Source organism: Periophthalmus magnuspinnatus, chromosome 20 (genome assembly GCF_009829125.3).
Source record: "Periophthalmus magnuspinnatus isolate fPerMag1 chromosome 20, fPerMag1.2.pri, whole genome shotgun sequence".
Lineage (NCBI taxonomy): Eukaryota > Metazoa > Chordata > Actinopteri > Gobiiformes > Gobiidae > Periophthalmus > Periophthalmus magnuspinnatus.
In genome coordinates, this window is record NC_047145.1 from 5,387,190 (window position 1) to 5,407,395 (window position 20,206).

Here is a 20,206-nt window from a genome sequence, read left to right on the forward strand (position 1 = left end):
AGGGCTCCAGACTGCCACCAGATACCTGGATTTTACCCAGGTATTTTCAAGCACTTGCACAAATTCACAGAAGTATAGTTTTCTCAGTCAGAACAATTTTAGTATTTGCATTAAACATTCATTTTATCAATCAGATTCACACACATCCACACCTTTCTCTCTCTCCTCTTTCCCTCTGCTGCCACAGCTGAGGAGGCCGAGCTCTGGCCGCTCAGACTTGGTCTGTATGCCTGTGCCTACAGCAGTGGTCTGTGCTAACTGTGACCCAGGACATCTCTAGTATCTGTCCAGGACTTGTCCAAGACCTCAATTCAACCACCTTTTTGTTCTAATAAAAAGATGCTCACACCTGACATCGCTGTCTCCATGACTTAAAATCACTGCGTTTTATAACACGTTCAAAGAGTTTTAGTAAAATGACTACAAACAGTAACCTTTCCGAACACAATGTGGAAGAAGGGATGGATGTGTGTGTGTGTGTCCATCTATCTATCGAGAGAGAGAGAGAGAGAGAGAGAGAGAGAGAGAGAGAGAGAGAGAGAGAGAGAGAGAGAGAGAGAGAGAGAGAGGAATGAGAAATGTAGACAACTCTTATTCAAATCTATAGCAAACATGCATTCACTTAGATCTGTTTTACAGTTGACTTGTTTCTTCCTGCTCATAAATAAATCTGTCTGCATTAAACATCTATTAGCTGGTTATACTGCAATTAAATGTGATTAAAGCATATAAAATTAGGTCTATAATATTGCCTAGAGAAAAAAAAAAAAAAAATTATATCATGTGCCCCTAAATTTTCTGCTTGTGCTCCTAAAAGATTTCAGTCACCCCAGGCTCTATGACCTAATGAATTACAGTGCTCCTGGAAAAAAAGTTAGTCTGGAGCCCTGTTAAGTTGTTTCCTCATCACATGTTTAACACATGTTTGCCATGTTTAACACACAAACCCTTGTTCCACTAATACCAATACAAAATGTGTGACAGTGGAGTTTTATTGTATCTATTGTGTGGTAGGTGGAAAGCATAACAGAACAAAACAACTGTGGATGCATAGATTTGCTTTTGACCTTACTTTGACAAACATTTTTTGAACACTGTTAACACTGAACATGTGACTTAAGTATTGCACATAGATATGGATGAATGACACTTTACGGAGATGTTATATTAGAGTCTATGTTTAGTTTATTTTTAAGTATATTTTTAAAATTATTTTAAACTATTTATCTATTATCTTGTTTTATTGCATGTACTATTTTCCTTCTGTTCTTTAACTGTGCGGTGCAATACTGGAATTTCCGCACTGTGGGACTAATAAAGGCATATCTTATGTTCCTTCTAAACTGTATGTAGCCACAAGACTATTCTACAGTAAAAAGCCGAAAACGAACAAAAGCACTACAAAATGCTCAAAAAAGTTAAAATCACATGTTTTACTGTAGCATAGGAATACTTTCAAAATGAAACTCTTCAACAGTATTCTACAGTAGCACAGAAACAATTACAAAGGAACTGTATTTGCAATAATAACGCAAGTCTTAGCAAAACTGAAAATCTTCAAATGAACCAGTTTTGACATTGCATAAGCCACTGCCGTCAGCTCTTATCCCTTTTCCCAACTGTCAGTGACAAACCAAAACACTGCCATTGTGTTTGTTATATAACCCCATTGTGGCTCTGAAGCACAGACCTGGTTTACACTCGCACACTCTGCCTCCCCCAGTCTTAGAGAGTCCCATTATATGTGATGGTTGATGCAACACAGGGACAACGTTGCTGCTCAGAAGTACTTCAAGCTCCTATTCACGTCACGCTCTTAAAGCAGACCTATTCTACAAATTCAACTTAAGAAGTTTTAACCACGATAGTCATTTCCTCTCCCCATTTCACTAAAAATTGTAGTTGGAGTGATTCCTACATGTTTGAGAAATCTTTAAATCAGATCTGTTCAAAATGCCATATTACAGATCAATCCTCATGCCACCAGCAAATGCCCCCGGCTCGGTCCGTACTTCATTCAATTTTATTTTAAAAATATTTTTTTTTAAATCAGTGATAGATGTAGGATTTGGCAGCATAACAACTGTCAACTTCCATTGGGCACCGCTGTTTTCTAACATGAAAATCAGCAGAATTGTTTCTTTTATTAATTTGTCTTATATCCACATTGAGATTTAAAATGTCCAAATTATAACAATGATCCACAGGTGTCAAACTATCGCAATATAGCACACACACGCTCCATAAGTCTGATTTAAAGCAACATTATGCGACTGTTTAGATGTGCTGCACATGGGTGTGCAATCGAAATATTGTATCATTTCATTTATTGATACAGTATCGATATTGTGGCTGCTGCATCGATATATCGACAAGAGTATTTCTTGTATACTTTAGCCAATTATTCTGTCACAGCACTACATTTGTGTGGCTTTTTTTAGAGGAAAGAAACTCAAATTAAAATAGGTTTATTGCATATTAAATGTGATACTAAAAGTCTATGTTAAACCACAGTTGTGATTTAGTAGAAATGTTGTGATCCTTCAGAGCCATTAAACTGCACATGTCCCTGTACATGTAAATGTGGCTCATAAGCTGTGGATGGCCAATATCTGATGTGTTTTTCTAGTTGGTAAAATGCACTTTGTTATGTTCATCTTCAATAAATGGAAGATATAAAAAAAAAAATTATTTGTTGGGAAAATGGGGTTGATCATAAAGTATTCCAAAGGCCTCGCATTGAATCAGTTTGAAATATACTGTATTGATTCGAATCAACATTGCACTGTATCAAGATGCTTATTGTGTCGTGCCCTATGTATCGAGGTATGTATCATATGGGCAACTTCGTAATGATACCCAGCCCTAGTGGTGTGTCATCTGCATGATTCCATACAAACAGAAAGTTAAAACCATACTTTGGCTACAATCTTCCACAGTATGGAACATTCTCCATGGACATAGACAAGTTTAATGCCAAAGTAAAAACATCTCCATGGAAACAAATAATGTTCAAATAAGAGTCAGGTTTGCAGAGATGCAAACACATTCACAGTAGGCACAAAGGTTTTTCAGTGCAATTAAAACATACCAAATAAAAAGACATGCTTGCATTTTAATCAATTTTTGGGGTAAAAAGTGACAGTCTGACTTTAAAAGGTGTTTTTTCAGGTTTAGTATTAGACTAACATGCATATAGCATTATTTTACATTGTGTAAATTGTAAAATGGCAACATTGATCTAAAACTGCTTAATAATAGAAAAAGGTTCATCGACTTCCTGTTCAAAACAATGCTTATTCATAGTGGTATTTCTCTGCAGCATTATTTTCCAAGAATAAAAACACAGAAGTAATGGCTACGTGACATTTTTATCCCAACATGTATAGGGGATAAAAAAGAACAATGGGCAGAGCCATTTTTGAGCACTTGTGTCTTGACTGCAGAACAATACAGGATTACTCAAAAATGCAGAAAAACACAGCCATAAAGTGATTTAAATCTCATACAAATCAAACTCTTTACATTATATATGGCTGTATTTTGGCTGTAGCTTCACCCCAGTTCTTGGCAACAACCAAAGCTTATCGAGTGTGTAAATACAGGCCATCTACTGTCATTATATCTGACCTGCTTGTAAACATAGGGACTCTGAAGTGGTGAGGGCTACTTTGAAAGAGATAAAAAAGCAGTCACATTGGAGCTGGGAGTCATTGGGGCATGAAAGGAGCTCAGCGTGAGGCCAGTTTGAACCATCTGCCCCTGAGAAGCAAAGCATCAAACAACTTCCTCTATACAAGATGGAGAAACTTTACCAGAGGAAGGGTTCAAAAGGTCAAACAGAAAAGCAAAGCCTGAAGAGTAACACCACTGCGTTAGTGTGTACAATTATGATTAGTGTTGTCATGATACTAAAATTTCAATCTCAATTTCGATAAGGAAAATATTCCCATTTGGGCCTTAAATCTGTGTAATCCCCCAGTCGTTTTAGTAGGTTTCATAATGGTCCATGGGCTATGTCTATGTCACTAGTCTATGTGGCCGTATACTTGAATGTGATGTTTGTTCAAATGAGTATCTGGTTTCGATACTAGTTTTAATATCCATTAGCACCTGCTTTTCGATACTTTTAACAACGCTAATATAAGCTACAGAGAGTTTAGCAAAGAAGCCAAGCTTGAAGAGTAACAATTCTGGACAAGTGTGTACATTTATGATCATTGACACTTTTGTTGCAATCTTTAAAGGCTTGTACCCAATTTCAACCCATGAGCCAGGAGTATGTTTTCATTTGACCTTTAGCCCCGCCCACTCTGTCCTTTCTGTCACTGTGATATTGCACCGTGAAACAAAAACAACTCTCTGAGGTAGGGTCATGTGGTTGTTTCCTTATAGTTCTCACATCTCTGCTACTATTTGCTCCTTTGTCACTCTTGAAAGTGTACCATGACAGAGAATTAAACTAATTTATGCCACTGCCGCAATAAACCTAAAGCAAGATTACCCTCAGAAAAAATAAATAAATCATGAGCTGCAATAAATAAATCACAGAATTAAACACTTTAGTTTGTATGTATAATTATGAAAATAGCTTGAATGATTGAAGTCTATATATATATATATATATATATATATATAGTAATTATCGTGACAAGCCTAGTGTAGCATAAATTAAAATAAGTTATGGGCCTTTAATATGTACTCGAAAAAGATATTCCAAACCTGGTTCAATAAACCATCTAATCTTTGTCTTTTAACGTGCAAAACAGCATATCTAATATTCAGAGCACACACGATACCTCTTCTCAGGTCTAACATGCAAAACCTGCTGACCCTGTTCACTTCTACAAACATGTTCTGAAATGGAAGAGATACTTGTATAAGTGTAAGAGTTCATATTTCAGTCTTTTCTCTTTCTGTTTAAAATGCACTGTCAACTCTATCCTGTATCCTATCCTCTGGTCTGGAGCGTGACAAATACTTCAGATACTGTTCCTTGTCGAAGTCTTCAAAAAGTCTTTCAATATTAATTATAAAAATCAATGAGTTTTAATTAGCATTGCAACATTAAATCCCAGATCAAATGAAGCATTGTTTCTAGACGTGGTCCAATAGTTCCGAGTACTACCAAATCATGACGAGGTCTATAACAGGACTAAACCAGGACAATTCTAGGCCTTATCTAGGGCTAAACTAGGTCTATAACAGGATTATTCTCAGTCTAATCGAGGGCTAAACCAGCTCTAAAAGTGGACTCTGCTTCCACTGTAATTCTAAACAAAAATGGGACAAAAAAGTGGATAAATGAGCTACAAAAGAGACAAATGCACAAACTGAAGAGCTGTCCAAGTACCACCTGAAGGAGCTCGCGTACCACAATGAGAAACACAGGTCTACAGCGTAGATCAAGACAAGGGCAGTGTTCAGTGAAAGTCTGTACCTCCGAGCCGCAACCCTACACGACCTCCGCTGACTCCTGTGCTCTGTCTAACCTTGTTTAAATTCACCGCTCGTCTGGGCCTCCGTCTGACACGAGAATGCGCCCAGAGACGAGGGAGACAAAAAAGACTTTTACAGCAGAAAGTCCCAGAGCTGCTTGCAAAACTTAACACTGAAGAGATGTGGAGGAGACACGGAGGAAGTCAAACAGCAGTAGGGCTACATGATGAGACAAAGATGTGATATTTGATAACTGTTTTATCTCATGAGCCATTTAATGTGGTCACAATACTAAAATTTCCAGCTTGATTTTGGTACCAAGGAATAGACTCAATACCGATTACGATACCACGATAATAAAGAATACCCCAACACTTTATTTAGACAATAGAATCTCATTTTCAACATTAACATGTGGCCTTATACTGTTTAATCCCTCCGGTAGATCTGGTCCAGGTAGGTTTCGTAGTGGTCCATGGGCGTATACTAATCTATATGGTATTATATTTGTTCTGAAACAGCTCAAGATCATTCTAAAACTATTGAGGAAAGGTTCATTTCTGTCCTGTGAATATGACTTTAGTATCAATACCTGCTCAAATGAGTATCTAGTTTTAATACTAGTTTTAGTAATGACAACTCCATATCTTGCCTTACCTGTTAAAAATAATGCTTTTAAATGTAGTTTTGACCAAGTCTGTCAAGATTATTAGTATAGCTACGTATTACTCAATACATGATACAAAAATTTTTCGAAGGTCAACATTTGTTGTGGGGACTTTTCTTCGCACTAGTGTTCACAGTGGCAATAGGGCTGGCGGTATGCCATATGTGTCATATTATGACTCACTATTTCTGTGGCACTTTCTCTCACTCACTTCTCTGGCTAGTGGTTAACTGCTATTTACCTACATTTATGCATTTTATTTTCCATTGCCTTTAAGAGACAAAGTGTTCATGAATTGTGATGAAATTATTGCGACATAATTTTTTTGCCATGTCGGCCATCTGTTATTGGAAATGTCAGTGATCTTCAGCGGCAGCGTTCTTGGTCATTCTGTGTGGAGTTATTACGGGTTCCCCAAAAAAAAACCTTCCACATGCACACTGTTAATCCACTTAAGGCACTGCTGACCAAATTCCTGACTCAAGATCCGGTGGGTGGTATCTGGCTGCTACACATCCTCTGTCCACTGCTTCAGACAAGATGCCAAGTGGGAACGGTTGAGGGGTCAAGCAAAGAGGGAAAAACAAATCTAGATCTGTTCAATTGCCAATAACTCACTTTAAATTAGTCAAAAATTATTTTACTTGAAACAAAAACAAACAAAAAAAATACTTAACCTTGTCCAACTACACAATACTATTTTATCAAAGGCTAAAGCCAAAATGTTGCCAGGGCTCTTAGTGGCACTGGCAACTGAACTGCACTGGTGTCTGCAAACAGAAGATACATACACATTCTTCTCATTATCACCTCCAGATTTCACTGAGCTCCAGAGGCTACACTATCACTGTTTTACGATTGGGTGGTGTTAACACTGGTTTGAACCATTAATTATGAAAGTAATAAATGAGAGATATATTCTAATCTGAGTTTGAGTGATTTCAATTCCTTTAATTAGGGCTGCAAATTAAAAAGAACACAATTCGCAAATCACAAAGGCTGCAATTTTTGAAGAACCATAATTTCCTCAGCAAAACAAAATATCCTGTTGTCTTCTGTATAACACCGCTAACCCTGTAGTTTAGATCTGTACAAACAGGTTCTGAAATGTGACACTTGTATTAGCTTGTTGGTTCACATTTCAATCTTTTTGTCAATTCTTCTGGATGCGTTTAAAATGTGAACTTTGAGCAGAATCCTAACCTATTAAAAGACAAATCACAGATCTGACCGCAATCACAATGCTTGTCAGAAAGAAAAAAAAAACCAAGAACATAATTAAATAATTTTCCCCAAATCATGCAGGCCAAGTTTGAGTGATTTCAATTCCTTTGATCCTGACATTATACTGTAAAATGATGAGCTGAAGTGCCCTTTATATAGCACGCTCTTTACCCTCCTATCTCCTCATGCAATAAAAGCAGTTCACATTTGCAGATAGTCCTTGTATCCCCCCCTCAGGGCCACAGATGCAGATTGTGAAAACCTAAAGTTTTTTCCTATTAAACGCTTAGAGAAGCCGATGACTTCAATAATACGTCTCCATGGAAACTGAAGCAGGTGTTTTGAACGAGTGTTGATGAACTCGGGAAGGACGACTGCTGAATGAGTCAACACAGCGTTTGAATAGAGACAAAGGTGAGGGGATATTGTCTTTACAGTAGGAAGGAAAACATCTGTGCCAAATGTGCGACTGATCTGGGATTTATGTGGGATTATTCTGGTAAACAACACTGTGGCTGAAAAAGTGCCCAATTTGAATGGACACAACTAGCAAATTGCAATTATTTTCATCTCAAACAACAAAATATCTTGTATTATTCTGTATAAATTGGTTTGAAATGTGAACTTTGCGATTTTGATTAGTGATTAGATTTTCTATTTATCTTTTAATAATGGGATTCTTTTCCATTTGATTTCAGCCCTAGCGTAACACATCAGGTTGCATGTTTTTTTGTGGTAATAGAATGTTCACTAGAAATTAAAAAATATATATCCTGTCTAGGCCTGTCACAGTAACATTTTTTTTCCAATATACTGCTGGCTTAGACAAACAAAAATACTGAAACTACACAAGTCACTGACACAAAAACCCTAAAGTAGTATTATCCCCAAAAATACACAAATACATTTCTTTCTTCCAAAGGTACAAAACGTTCTGTTTCCTATACAACCAGTTGTAATTTCTCATAACCACAGACTACATTTTGGTCAAGGCCACGTTTTCCTTTCATACAGGAGTGTGTGACACCCACTCAGGAAGGATTTAAAACACTAATCTTAATTTATTAGACCGAGTTTGATTTTGCTTTGAATTTTGCTGTACGCTGCCCTTAATCCAACTGTATTGCTAAAAAAGACCATAAAAATCTACAGAATGATTCCTGTGCCTCTGCGCCTGATCTTCATGCAAGAGAACAGAAACCAACAGTATCGTATGGTTAATGAAGGTATATGAATGAAATGAATGAAAGAATGAAACTCTTAGTAGCAAGTGTCTAGTGTTCCAAGATATATTGAAGGATAACTCGATACAGTAATTATCATGACAGGCCAAATCCTGTCCTGGGAAAATTGTTTAGCCTGAAGTTTAAACCATTACAGTTGTGAAATACATGTGTGTATTAGTTTCTTCTCTCAGATATTACTGCTCATGGACGTGTTTAAAATGTGAACTCTAAGCTGAATCACCATTTAAAACGATTTGCAAATCTAATCGCGATACGTTGTCAGAAAAATCCAAAATCACACAGCCCTAGTTAAAATGCTGTTTATTCATACAAAATGGGAAACGATTGTACATTTTTGTGGTTTGACATGAATTCAAAATAAAATTTGAGCTAAAATTAGTCAGATTTTGACTAAAATATATTCATATCCCAGATGTGTCTTGGTCAGAGTCATGATATATTCTATAATGGGTTTTGAGCCTGCTGTTAGGGCCACAGTCAGCAAGTTTAGATGGACAAATTGGAAACCTGATACACTTTAAAAGTGTCCAGAAATGAAACTTTCTGCCAACTACTCACTTTTCACCGATTTAACCTAACCTAAGCCTCTTAGTGTTGGTGATACATGACAATTCAGTATGAGTGTAGTCCAATTATTGTCAGAAAATGAGTTCACCTTAAACGCAAGTAGTCTTTTCAGCTCTTATAGTTATTTTAAAACTTAAGTCAAAATCTCTATTGCGCACTTATAATATGCTTTGAAGAATCTGTTTATAAGTGTATTCATGATTAGACCTTTCAGAGTCCAATGTAAATGTAAAGTAGCTGCACTCCTTCAGTTTATTATGTTGTGGCACAAACCGCCTTCGCAGTCTCTGTTCTCCTCGGGCCATTTTAGAAATTAAGATAACTCCAGCAATTTTCTAATGGAGGAAAAAAGGCCTTCACAGAGACTGCATTCATTTTGACTGGAGCATTACTCACTACAAATGCTATTAGATAACAAAATATGGCAATCCATCATCCAAACATTGTGCTATAATTATTTTAACACCATTTCTGTACTGTACTCTGATGCAGTGGTGCCATTGACCCTTGTAATGCTTGACAAGCTACACCAGCCAGTAATTGAGTTGGCATTCAACTGAATCTAAAGGACAAAATGTTCTACCTCAAAATGAACTGCAGCAAAGCAATAGCACTTGCATAATAGCAAAATATATCTAAACTAGGCCTACAGCCAGATCTCAAAGGATATTCATTTTAAATAGTGGAGACATGTTGTTATAGTTGCAGATGTAATTACTGCTATAAATGAGCCTAATTGTGACTATTCAAGTATTAAAATAGCAGCAATTGTATTTTGATTTTAATTACAATCATTATCTAGACAATGCAGAGTCTGAAACACATGCCAAGAGATGTCAAAATAAGGAATTTCTTATCTCTCAATACACTTCATTAGTAAATACTGTCAGAAATAATCGTTTGACTAGCCAACTGAATGTTTCGCTGCTCATCCAAGTAGCTTCTACAGTTCTGACAGACACTGGTAACTCACTGCCTTAGGACTGTCTCAAGTTCCATTTATATCATGTTGTTTTATTGAATAAAGATGCTTAATATAAACAGAAAGGCAATGTTATGTAATTTGCAAAATGATTTTAACGTAAGGCTGAATAGAAGGGAGAAAAATATTCTGACAATACAAATCATATTTTTACTGATAGTCCAATATGGAGTTTTTTGAGCTGATAATGCTATCCAACATTGTCCTGCTGCTGTGGCCAAGCTGCCAAAACCAATATTATAAGCTTTTGAAATACATTGCAAGGGCCAGATTTATATAAATTTCACAGAAGTTGGTAAACTCACTATAACCTAACAAAAATATTTGTATCCAGAATATGAATACATACCTTCATTCATTAGTCTGTTCAAAAAGAAATCTGAAGCATGACACATGGGCACGCAGACTGGAGCAGTGCAGAAAATATATCAGTGCCAAATATCTGCTGCATTTTTTTTTTTTTATATATATATCGGGCTGATAACAATATCTGGAACTCTAAACTTTCCCTACATATTTGCACTATCCTTTTCAAGCAAGTATGGGGATTGGACATTCAAAAATATCAAATCAAAGTCAAGTAATATTTTCTGTGGCATCAACAGCAAACATGCTTTTCTATTCCTTAATATTGTTGCTTTTGTACCAGCCCCTCTATAAATAAAAACACAGCTAATTTTCCGTTTGCCAGTCCCCAGTGTGTCCATGTGGTCAGTAGTAATTCCTCATATAGCCGGACAGGATGTGGGTCATGAGGCTAAAGCTAGCAGAGCCTTGTAGTAAAACTGTCCTCTTTATCTCTCCTGTCACTCCGTTATGTAATGCCGAAGAGCGCCAGTGTGTGTACAGTGGAGGGGAGGAAGAGGAGGAGGGCTTTTTGCTGACTCCATGGGGCTGTCTGTTGCCGTCTGCTGAGGCACCGGGGGACGCCTTCATTGATGATAATGTTATTGTGAAGTCAAGCTAAACGGGCCAGGTGGAGGAGCAGACACACCGAACCTGGCAACGTAGCCCGCAACCAGCGGCAATAAGCTGCTTAAGTAGGGTAGTAGTAGCAGCGCAAGAAAAACAACAAGTAAACAACTCAAGACTTTGTGTTAGGGTCAATCAAAGCAAATTATAACGCATTAAAAAGACAACCAGGACTACGATAATGACATTTGTGTAAAGTTAATGTTGTGTCCAAAATCTTTTAAGACATCAGGAAATATTTTTAGCAGAAAATGTTAGTGTCTTACGTTTGAACCTATAATTTAAGTGTAGAACATTAAGAATTAGAACTAGAGTGACAGCATTTAGGTGATGAAATATTGAAATCCATGATTATAAATGTTTGAACTTCAAATCTATGAATATATGAAGCAAATATTGTTAAAAGGAAGTCAGCTAATTATTTATTAGTGGCACAGTTGTTACTAGTTTAACAGCAAAAAGGATATCCTGCAGACTATTCTTATCTTCTGAAATTTTCTACTAATATTAACTCCCACATTCAATGACTATAAACAACACTGGATAAATTAGGCTAAAATGAATAAGTGGATCTATCTTGTATATGGCTATGGCTTAATTATTAGCACCACTTTTGAAATCTGTAAAGTCTGTAGAGCTTTATCAGTGTTTCCCCATTTACAGAGGAGACGGTGATGCCCCCATTGTCTAAAATTATCCTCCATAGACTATTCTAAAAACCACCAGCTACAAAAGACATTAGCATAACAAAATCACACTTTAGTTTTGTATGTTTGACAATTCAATCAACAACACTGTTAAAAACAACTATTAATTACAGAATATCAGCAGTATGTGACATTTATATATAAATTATTTGTGGCATCATACTCTGGCCAAATGAATGTGAAACACTGCAAGACATTGCTGCATTTGTAATTTAGCTAAACCTTTCGCAATGCCTCCATCATAATTAACGTCTAAATAATCCACAAATGTCTTGTCATCTTGTTTACAACTATCAATGAATCACAAGCAGCAATTTAGAAATGTGTCAAATGTGTAAGTGCTGCACGCTGGATAGTACAAGTAACTAACATAACATCTGCTCCGGGAATAGAGGTTATACAGTGACATCATTTTATGTGAAAAATGCCCCTCAATATTCCAACTGAGTGGCACTGAGGCAGAACTATGGGCAGCACAACAAACAAAATGTGTTTCTTTGATTTTTATTGCCAAATTTTTGTCTGCGGAGCTGTTGTTTTCGCACCAAAATAATTGTTTCCTCAACACATGACTCAGAAACATGTTATTTAAGGAGAGAAAGGCTCAGTTCAGCTGTGTGATCCAAAGTTTGTATCAGTGATAAATGTGCCTGAAGTCTGCACTGCCCCTGTTGTTTAGTTTAACTGATAACTGGTTTTCTAATACTGTTTACTTGATGTTCAGCTACAAACTAAATATTTAGCAGAGTTGCATACTTCTATATTTGTTATTAAACTGTAGCAGCTCTTTCACATTTTACATGTATTTTGAACTTTGACATAAGTAAATGCAATTATTCCTCACTGACACTCACACCTTTGTCACTCACTAATGAAGTTCCAAAGGATGTCATCTGCATAACCTCTATAAACCAATATTATCACCGCATAGCAAACAAGTCTAACCATAAACACCACATAGATAGCACTCTTAACGAGGCACAGCTGCAAGCGCAAAGCAGCGGAACACATGGCCGAGGCGAGGCTGTCAACACGCCGGCCCGAGCTGTCAAAACCGGCCAGGGCTCGCGGTCTCCCCCTGGCCCCTAGTCACGGAAAGCACACCACGTCCTGGCCGCTTCTACAAGAAAGTCAACAAAATGGAGGAGCGTACAACGGGTCACGTGACTTCTTTGTGCCCGTGAACGCAAACTGTACCCAAACCAGTGCACCAAACCCACCTTACGAATACAATATAGCTTTATTATAATCTTACAAATCCATACGTAGCGAAACACAGCAGCTAAATAGCGTTTTCGTCGAGTTCCGTCGTGTGCACAAGCGAACAGACATGGCGGCCATTTTGCACAGGCTGCGCAGGCAAGACAGCGGCGCCCCTCGCGATGAACGCCCCGCCAAAGAGAGCGACCGCGGGTAAGAGCAGTGAAAAACATACCGATTCCTCCTCCTTCTCCATCCCGGTGGGCATCTGCGGCACTGCCCGGTTGATGGAGGCATATTCGTGCAGGTCAGGCAAATCCTCGCAGCGGAAGACGGGTAGAGGCTTACTAGCATCCAAAGCCCGCGCCCGAAACGACAATTTACTCATTTTTATTTTAAATCCGCAGCATAAATCTACTCGGTCTGCTAAGAACAACAGCAGTACTGCTTCTAGTGCTCATGGATGAGTCTGTGCAGTCTCGGGGAGTCGGCCGGGCGGTTCACGGAAGGCTCGGGTCCGTAGCGGCGCACAGAGCCGCGCAGGCCGGGTCTCGGTCGCTCTCTGTCGGTGTGTTTTTTTCCCAGGCTCCGCTGCTCTCCCCGGTTCAACACGCCATGGCCAACATGGCGGACATTACAAACTCACGCAGCGCTCGGCTCTGCTCTAGCGGCCCGGCCCCTCGCGCACAGCCCCAGCCATTCCCACGCAGCTCCAGGCGCATGCGCAGAGCCCAGGCCCGAGGGTCCAGCAGGAGGAGGGGGCACGGATGCAGAGAGGAGAGTGGGATGCGGATGAACTTCGGCTCGGGATTCGCATCTTTTAATAGGCCCGACTCACACTGACGCACGAGGAATTATTTATACTCTTTCAATCGTTCAAAATAGATGGGCCTATCCTGCTAATGTATTTCACACGGAAAATGGCTCAAAACTCATGAGCTGGTGCAATAGCAGCTGCATATGTAGTGTCTTCATGCGTTAATAGGCTGCTAAAAATAAGTCAAGAAGTCATAAAGAATACATTAATTGTCACTGAGGCCGTCCTCCATGCTGTAAGATATGTGTTTACTGTCCCCGTAACTAGTGAAAAGCTTCTGTACCACAAACTGCAGATAGCTCCAAGATGTGTTTAAAATATCAATTCATTAAACTAGGCTAGGATTCCAAATCAAATGCCTACTCCATTACAACGCGGCAATCAACCATTTGGATAAATTAACAGATTATTTCCAAGAGCAACATTAGTAATATTATTTTTAATAAAAGACTTTCTCTTTATTAAAATATAATAAGCAAACTAGGACTTTGAACAAAGCAGCGAGGCGAACAGCGCGTGAAATTTCAATTAAGACAAATCAAACAGTCACACCTTCATTGATTGGTTTGTAAATACTGCCACCAAGCGGTGAAAGTGCAACTAACATTTAATGCACATTTATCACATTCAGAGGGATAATTAGCTGTACATTGTTTTTCGCAAAATATGATCCCTTCCATCAAGGATATCCTTTATACAGGAGTAGCCACAGCTGTAGAGTGTGCAGTTCATTTTCATGACATATTTTAAAGATTATCATTTTTGTTGCTGTCCATACATAAAAATCAGACCTCTTGTGAATGAATTGTTCCAAGCTTATAAATTGTATACTTAACTTTTTTAGTAACTAAATAATTTTACCACCTAATAATAACAGAAAGTATCAAGTATCAACATCAGCTACGGCATGTTGAAGTGTCAGTCAACACACTGACTGACATCTATAGCTCATCATGCCATGTAAACTACAGTTTAGACTAGTTTCTGTACAAAGTAACCTGAGGCCAAATCTCATATTCAATGTATTATATTCTACTGCCTGTGGTGCCCCTGGTCACAGCCCTATTTTGGGCCTCAGCCCTATGGTCAAGAATCACTGTTTTTCCAATCTGAACATTTTTATCATTTGCAGATTGCAAAGCTTAAAGCAGAAGCCAATATCGCTGTAATAATTCTACGGTACCACCAGGTACCACTTCAACGTACAGGTACAGCATCAAATAAAAATAAAATAGCATTGATCCCAAAATCCAGTACAAATTATTTTTAAAACAAGTTTTATGCCAGGTGGGTGCTGGGGAGCACTACAGAAAGTTACTAGATTCTATCACACAAATGTTTGATAAGACATGAGTGTTCTAAAAGCAATGGTATAAAAATGAATTTATGAAAATTATACTTCTTTTTGTCATTCTAGTTAATTATTAAAGCTACAGAAAAGAGACAGTTCAGGTACTGGTACAGAAAACCACATATACACAAATACTGGCTACCAAAAAAAAAAAAAAGCAAGGTATTTCTGTCACACCTATGGCCAAAGGAATGCTGTACATGAAGCCAGCAACAGTGATAGAGGTTTAGTATATTCCTAATTCAAACATATGCATAAATACATCTATTAATCAATTATAATAAAAAGGAAATAGAAAAACCTTTAGGTCTGGGAGGAGATCCCTGTAGAGATGAGATCCAGATGTGGAGTGGCATCATTATCATCCATTGGGGAGCTCTGTCTCCCATAATGTACATGCAGGCCTGCAAAACATGTCACAATATTTTTAAATACAATTAATTAAGCTAATGTGTCAATAATAAACATTTAGAAGCATTCACGAGGCCTTCTTTGTTATATAGTCATGCTATGGTTGCTCTTTTGTGCATTCATTGCAGTCATGTGTGAAGAGATTAGATTACCCAAGCAAGAAATGCATTGCAACACACCCACACTACCATGGACAAATCTCTGTTTGTTTTTCTTTCTGCCAATTTAAAATGACAAACCTGCTCGTTCAAAGCCATGGGACGTGTTTTAATCTTGAACAAGTTTAGTTGCAACACTAGTCGTGCACATTCGCAGATAAATAGAAGAAAGAGACAGACACGATCCGATTTACCAAATGGCAGACGACAAGCATGCACGGATTATAACGCGATTACAAGGCAACTTTGGCGAGGTTTTACAAATAATTTCAACCCCTCTTCTCCTCTGTTTCTTTCTGTCTAATACAGCTGTGTTTATTTAAGGAAGAGGGACGAGTCAAGTAGCTGCGAGGGTGCTGTAGCTTCCTGACTGACCCTACGCCACACAAGCAAGCTAGCACTTTTCAAGGCAGATGGCAACAGTTTCGCGACCTCAAAACTAGCTCGTACTCCATCTAAAAGCGAAAATATCCACCCAGCAATGACAAATAGGACTAGAACTAGCGTGTACGTGAATTACAACTTACCTGATGTTTGCAGTGCGATAGGAGACGTGGATAAAGCCAGTTTTCTCCATGCTAACGCCAGCTAGCATCTCTGTAGAAGGCATATCAGATGAGATGGATTCTTAATGTTTTGGCACTCAAGAGTGTTCCGATCGCGCTGTGAAGGGTCAATATGATGGAAAATGGCAAAAATGAAAAGTAAATCCGAGTTTGCAAGGAAAACTTCATACTTTGGGGAAGAGAAAGCGACCCAAAGCGATCCAAAGTGGCCAGCAAGCCACTTTACAGACGAGTCGTGATTGGACAATGGGCGCTACCAATCACCTGTAGAGGACGAGCGCGAGACTGTTACTCCCGCCCACCCAAAATAATGCAAAATGAGGCCAAATGAGCAATATAACGTTATAATTGTGAGTTATCGAACCACGTGCCGACGCTGTGTTGTGTGTAAACTGTGTCCTGATCACGTGGTTGTCCATAATGCTCAATCAAACCTGCAGAATGTGTTATGTAATTTGATGAGGGCCCAGTCACCTCCCTCTCAGTCTAACCCTGCCCTCCCATGCAGGCTTGTTGCAGGGCAGGGCACGGGCAGTCTCTCTCCCTCCCTCTTCCAGAATATTTGCACCTCTACTGCTGCTACTGCATACTGCATATTTGGTGTTGTGATAAGGAGGAGGCTGAGGAGATGGAAAAAAAAAAAGAAAGAAAGATGAATTGGTGCAGTGAGGAGCCATATGGAGAGGGCTCTGTGGTGTAACATGCACACAGACAGAGATGTTTAAGCTACTGAGCTGAGAAGACAGGAGGAAGGAGCTCTGATTGGTTTGGTTAAAATCTGAAAAGGCCCATATTAGGCTTTTTCCTGATCTATGTTATAATCTTGTTTCCTCGTCAAAAACATTCCCGGAGTTGTGGTTCGTTTCATTCATACATGTTTAATAACACACTGACCCTGCACATGTAGGCTTATCTTCTCTCTCAAAAAGAAAACTACTCTGTTCCGCCTCATGATGCCATATGGTAATACAGGAAGTGCTCCACCGTGTTTTTAAAATCTGCACCTTCACTAGTTATTTGGATGATTTTAGACCTGGAATTGTCAATCTCTTCTGAACAAAAGGTAAGGAGTAACTGTTAACTTGATAACTGCTGCTTCATGACATTACAAGGTGGAAGAGAGCATTTTGAGCTTTGGGGATGTAGACAGTTTAATAATGCAGGATTACTTAAGCATGTGTGAATGAACCAAAACACAACTCCAGGTCTGATTTTGAGGAGGTAACAACATTATAACATGGCTTAAAGCTCACAAGAGTTAATTTTGTGCAATATAGGAGCAAGTATAGACCCTGGACAAACTATGCATTGTAGTTATCCTATTGCCCTACTTATACACAGATCACTTACGTAACCAGACTTACTTAAAGATAGGTGAATATGCGTAGCAGATAGTTAGTTAGTACCTGGGGTTACGTGAGCACTGATCAGAATGTACATGGAATGCAACAAGATTTAAAAGCAGGGTGGAATTACTATAGTATTTCAATATAAATAGTTCTTTTTAGTACTTTTTACACCCTTAATCAATAAATAGCAATTATGTAGGATCATTTTTGCATAAATATCATTAAACCAAGAAAATATAATTGACAATATGCTAGTAAACTCTTAATATTAACTACATATGCACCAGTACACTATGTAAGGCATACTCAGAGCAAAAGACAATGGTTAGGGGGTACTCAAGGCAAAAAAGGCTGGGAACCACTGCTTTATACCAAAGCACCTAAGAAGCAGTCCAATTTTTAAAAGTAAAAAGTAAAGTTTTACACAACCACAGCAGATTTGAGTACAATATTTTGTCCTTAAACAATGGTCTTTGAATAGATTTCCCCTGTGATAATGAAAAGGTAATAAAAGTTGCTGTAAAAAAGTACCTCTGGATTAGTCAGCAGGATTGCACTTCCCCAGATCGTCCTCTAGAGGGCAGTAAAGACCCACGTTACATTGATAATGATTCGGAATCCTCACTTCACTTCACTCCACCTTCTGGGACCCCCCCGCCCCTCTACCCCCCTCCACCGCTGAGTCACCATTTCCACGGGACATCGGCTTTAGCCAAAACAGCTCTTCATATCAACTGAGACTTACCTGATTTTAATAATGACTGGGCATTAAAGCAGGCTTATTCTGCAAAACTGACTTTTCAGAGTTTTTAATCATGTTTTTTCCTCTCACCGTTTACTCACCTGGAGTTGTATTTGGAGTGATTGGTGCATCTTTGAACAATCTTTTATCGCTTATTTTCAAGACACCATTTTGCCGATCAATCTCTGTTTTCACCGCCACCAGCATACGCCCACTGTGACGTACTTACTTCATTTGTCAGTTTTATTTTCTTAATCGGTACTAAACGTGGGTTTCTGCAGCATCGCAACATCAGCTCCTTTTGGACACCACAGTTTTCTTTTATTAAGTTGTTTTAGATCAATATTGCAATTTAAAATGTGCAAATTATAACACAAAGATTCACGGGTGTCAGATTATAACTATACAGCAGACACAAGCACAATATGTCTTCTTTAAAGTGACAGATTTTTATGATTCTTAATTTAATTTGATGAGATAAAACCTGTTGTAAATATAGAGGGTCGTTTCACAACAATCAAGAAGCAATTTGAGTAGAAAAGTTGAAAAATATGTTGAAAATTACAAGAAGAGAGTTCTAAAACACTTATAACATCACAGTAAGGAGAATTCTGTTCAAAAGTTTGGCACAATTTACATTTTAAGCGCAATTTCAACAAAAAAAAAAGCGTTTTCTTATATTTGTCAGATAATAATTTCTATGTATATCATAAACTTCTGCCAGGTAACCATTATGGATTTCCCTATAGTGTGATGTCACAATGTCCAACCAGGAAGTAACATTTTAAACCTAACAAAAATGGCCAAATTGGGAAAACGAGTGTGGATGTTTCTGCAAAAATCTTAAATATAATGAAGTGTGTTTTAGTATGAGTAGTCCAACCTGTCATAGGCACTTTAAGATTGAATAATAACCCCACTAATGCAGTTTAAGGAGAGTAGCTGTCTGCATACTGAGGAGAGAGAAGTGAGACAACAACATCTGCCTCCCCCCCGCACTCCCCGTATAACTGCACATCCACTGACACCGTGACCATGAAATATGGAGGTTCATTGTGAAGGAAACAGGTAAAGAGAAGGGATCCTTTAAAGGTTATTGTTCCTGTTTGAATTCAGTCGTGGCATTTGAGAGAAAGACTATTGTTATGGGCTGAGTGTTTCACAGCAGCTTAAAGCACGTTTACAGTTGAGCTGGAGAGTAGAAAAGTATAGGTTTATGCGAGGGCCTTATATGAATGCAACTTCTTATTAAAAACACTATTACTTATGGGATGGCCTGACACATTTCTGGTTTAAGAGTAATGAAAAAATGGCAATCTGAGTGTTTTTTCTTTTCTTTTCTTTTTTAAAATTTCTTATTTATTTTTTATAAATTAATAGTCTCTGTGCACAATAGCGCTTGGCATCCCCACTGTTAGTGCCACTACTTCCTGTCCAGTTTTATCTCTATGAGGTTTTGTTCAAGTCGGGCTAAAATGAATAATGTTTAAAGATCAGGAAGTAGATAGAGAGCTACGGGTAGATGCCACTGACAACGTGTTCAAAACTACACAAATAAAAGGAATACTTCAGCAGAGGACACTTCTGTGTTTAGAAAGAGAGATGTTTGTGTCTCAATGCTAACGTGCTAATTTTGAGGCATAATAAATATTTAAAAACACCACAAACTGAAGTATAGTCTTTAATTAATTCAAATTTTAATAGATTGTTAATTCTGTGTATTTCTTTTAGACACAGTGAGCTAGCTAGAGTGCATATGTGCGCTTTTTTAAAATAGTGTAGGCATTTTGTCCACATGAATCTTGTT

At 38.2% G+C, this 20,206-nt stretch overlaps 2 protein-coding genes across 4 annotated transcripts in view; both read right to left on the bottom strand.

The window, feature by feature from the left end:
* The window catches only part of LOC117388289 (enhancer of polycomb homolog 1-like), a 48,589-nt gene extending 32,109 nt beyond the window's left edge, over positions 1-16,480 (bottom strand). For 2 of the 3 annotated variants that reach the window (XM_033985804.2, XM_033985805.2), the window contains exon 1: positions 13,241-13,718. In XM_033985804.2, coding sequence (XP_033841695.1) covers positions 13,241-13,393 — 153 coding nt within the window. In that variant the 5' untranslated portion in view covers positions 13,394-13,718. Of the gene's footprint in view, positions 1-13,240; positions 13,719-15,474; positions 15,578-16,269 lie in introns of those variants that run through there. The other variant, XM_055230003.1, reaches the window with a different exon arrangement.
* Positions 15,477-20,206, bottom strand: part of LOC117388664 (serine/threonine-protein kinase H1-like) — an 80,345-nt gene continuing 75,615 nt past the window's right edge. Inside the window, exon 5 of the mRNA XM_033986252.2 lies at positions 15,477-15,577. Within this exon, the coding sequence (XP_033842143.2) occupies positions 15,477-15,577 (101 nt within the window). The remainder of the gene's footprint in view (positions 15,578-20,206) is intronic.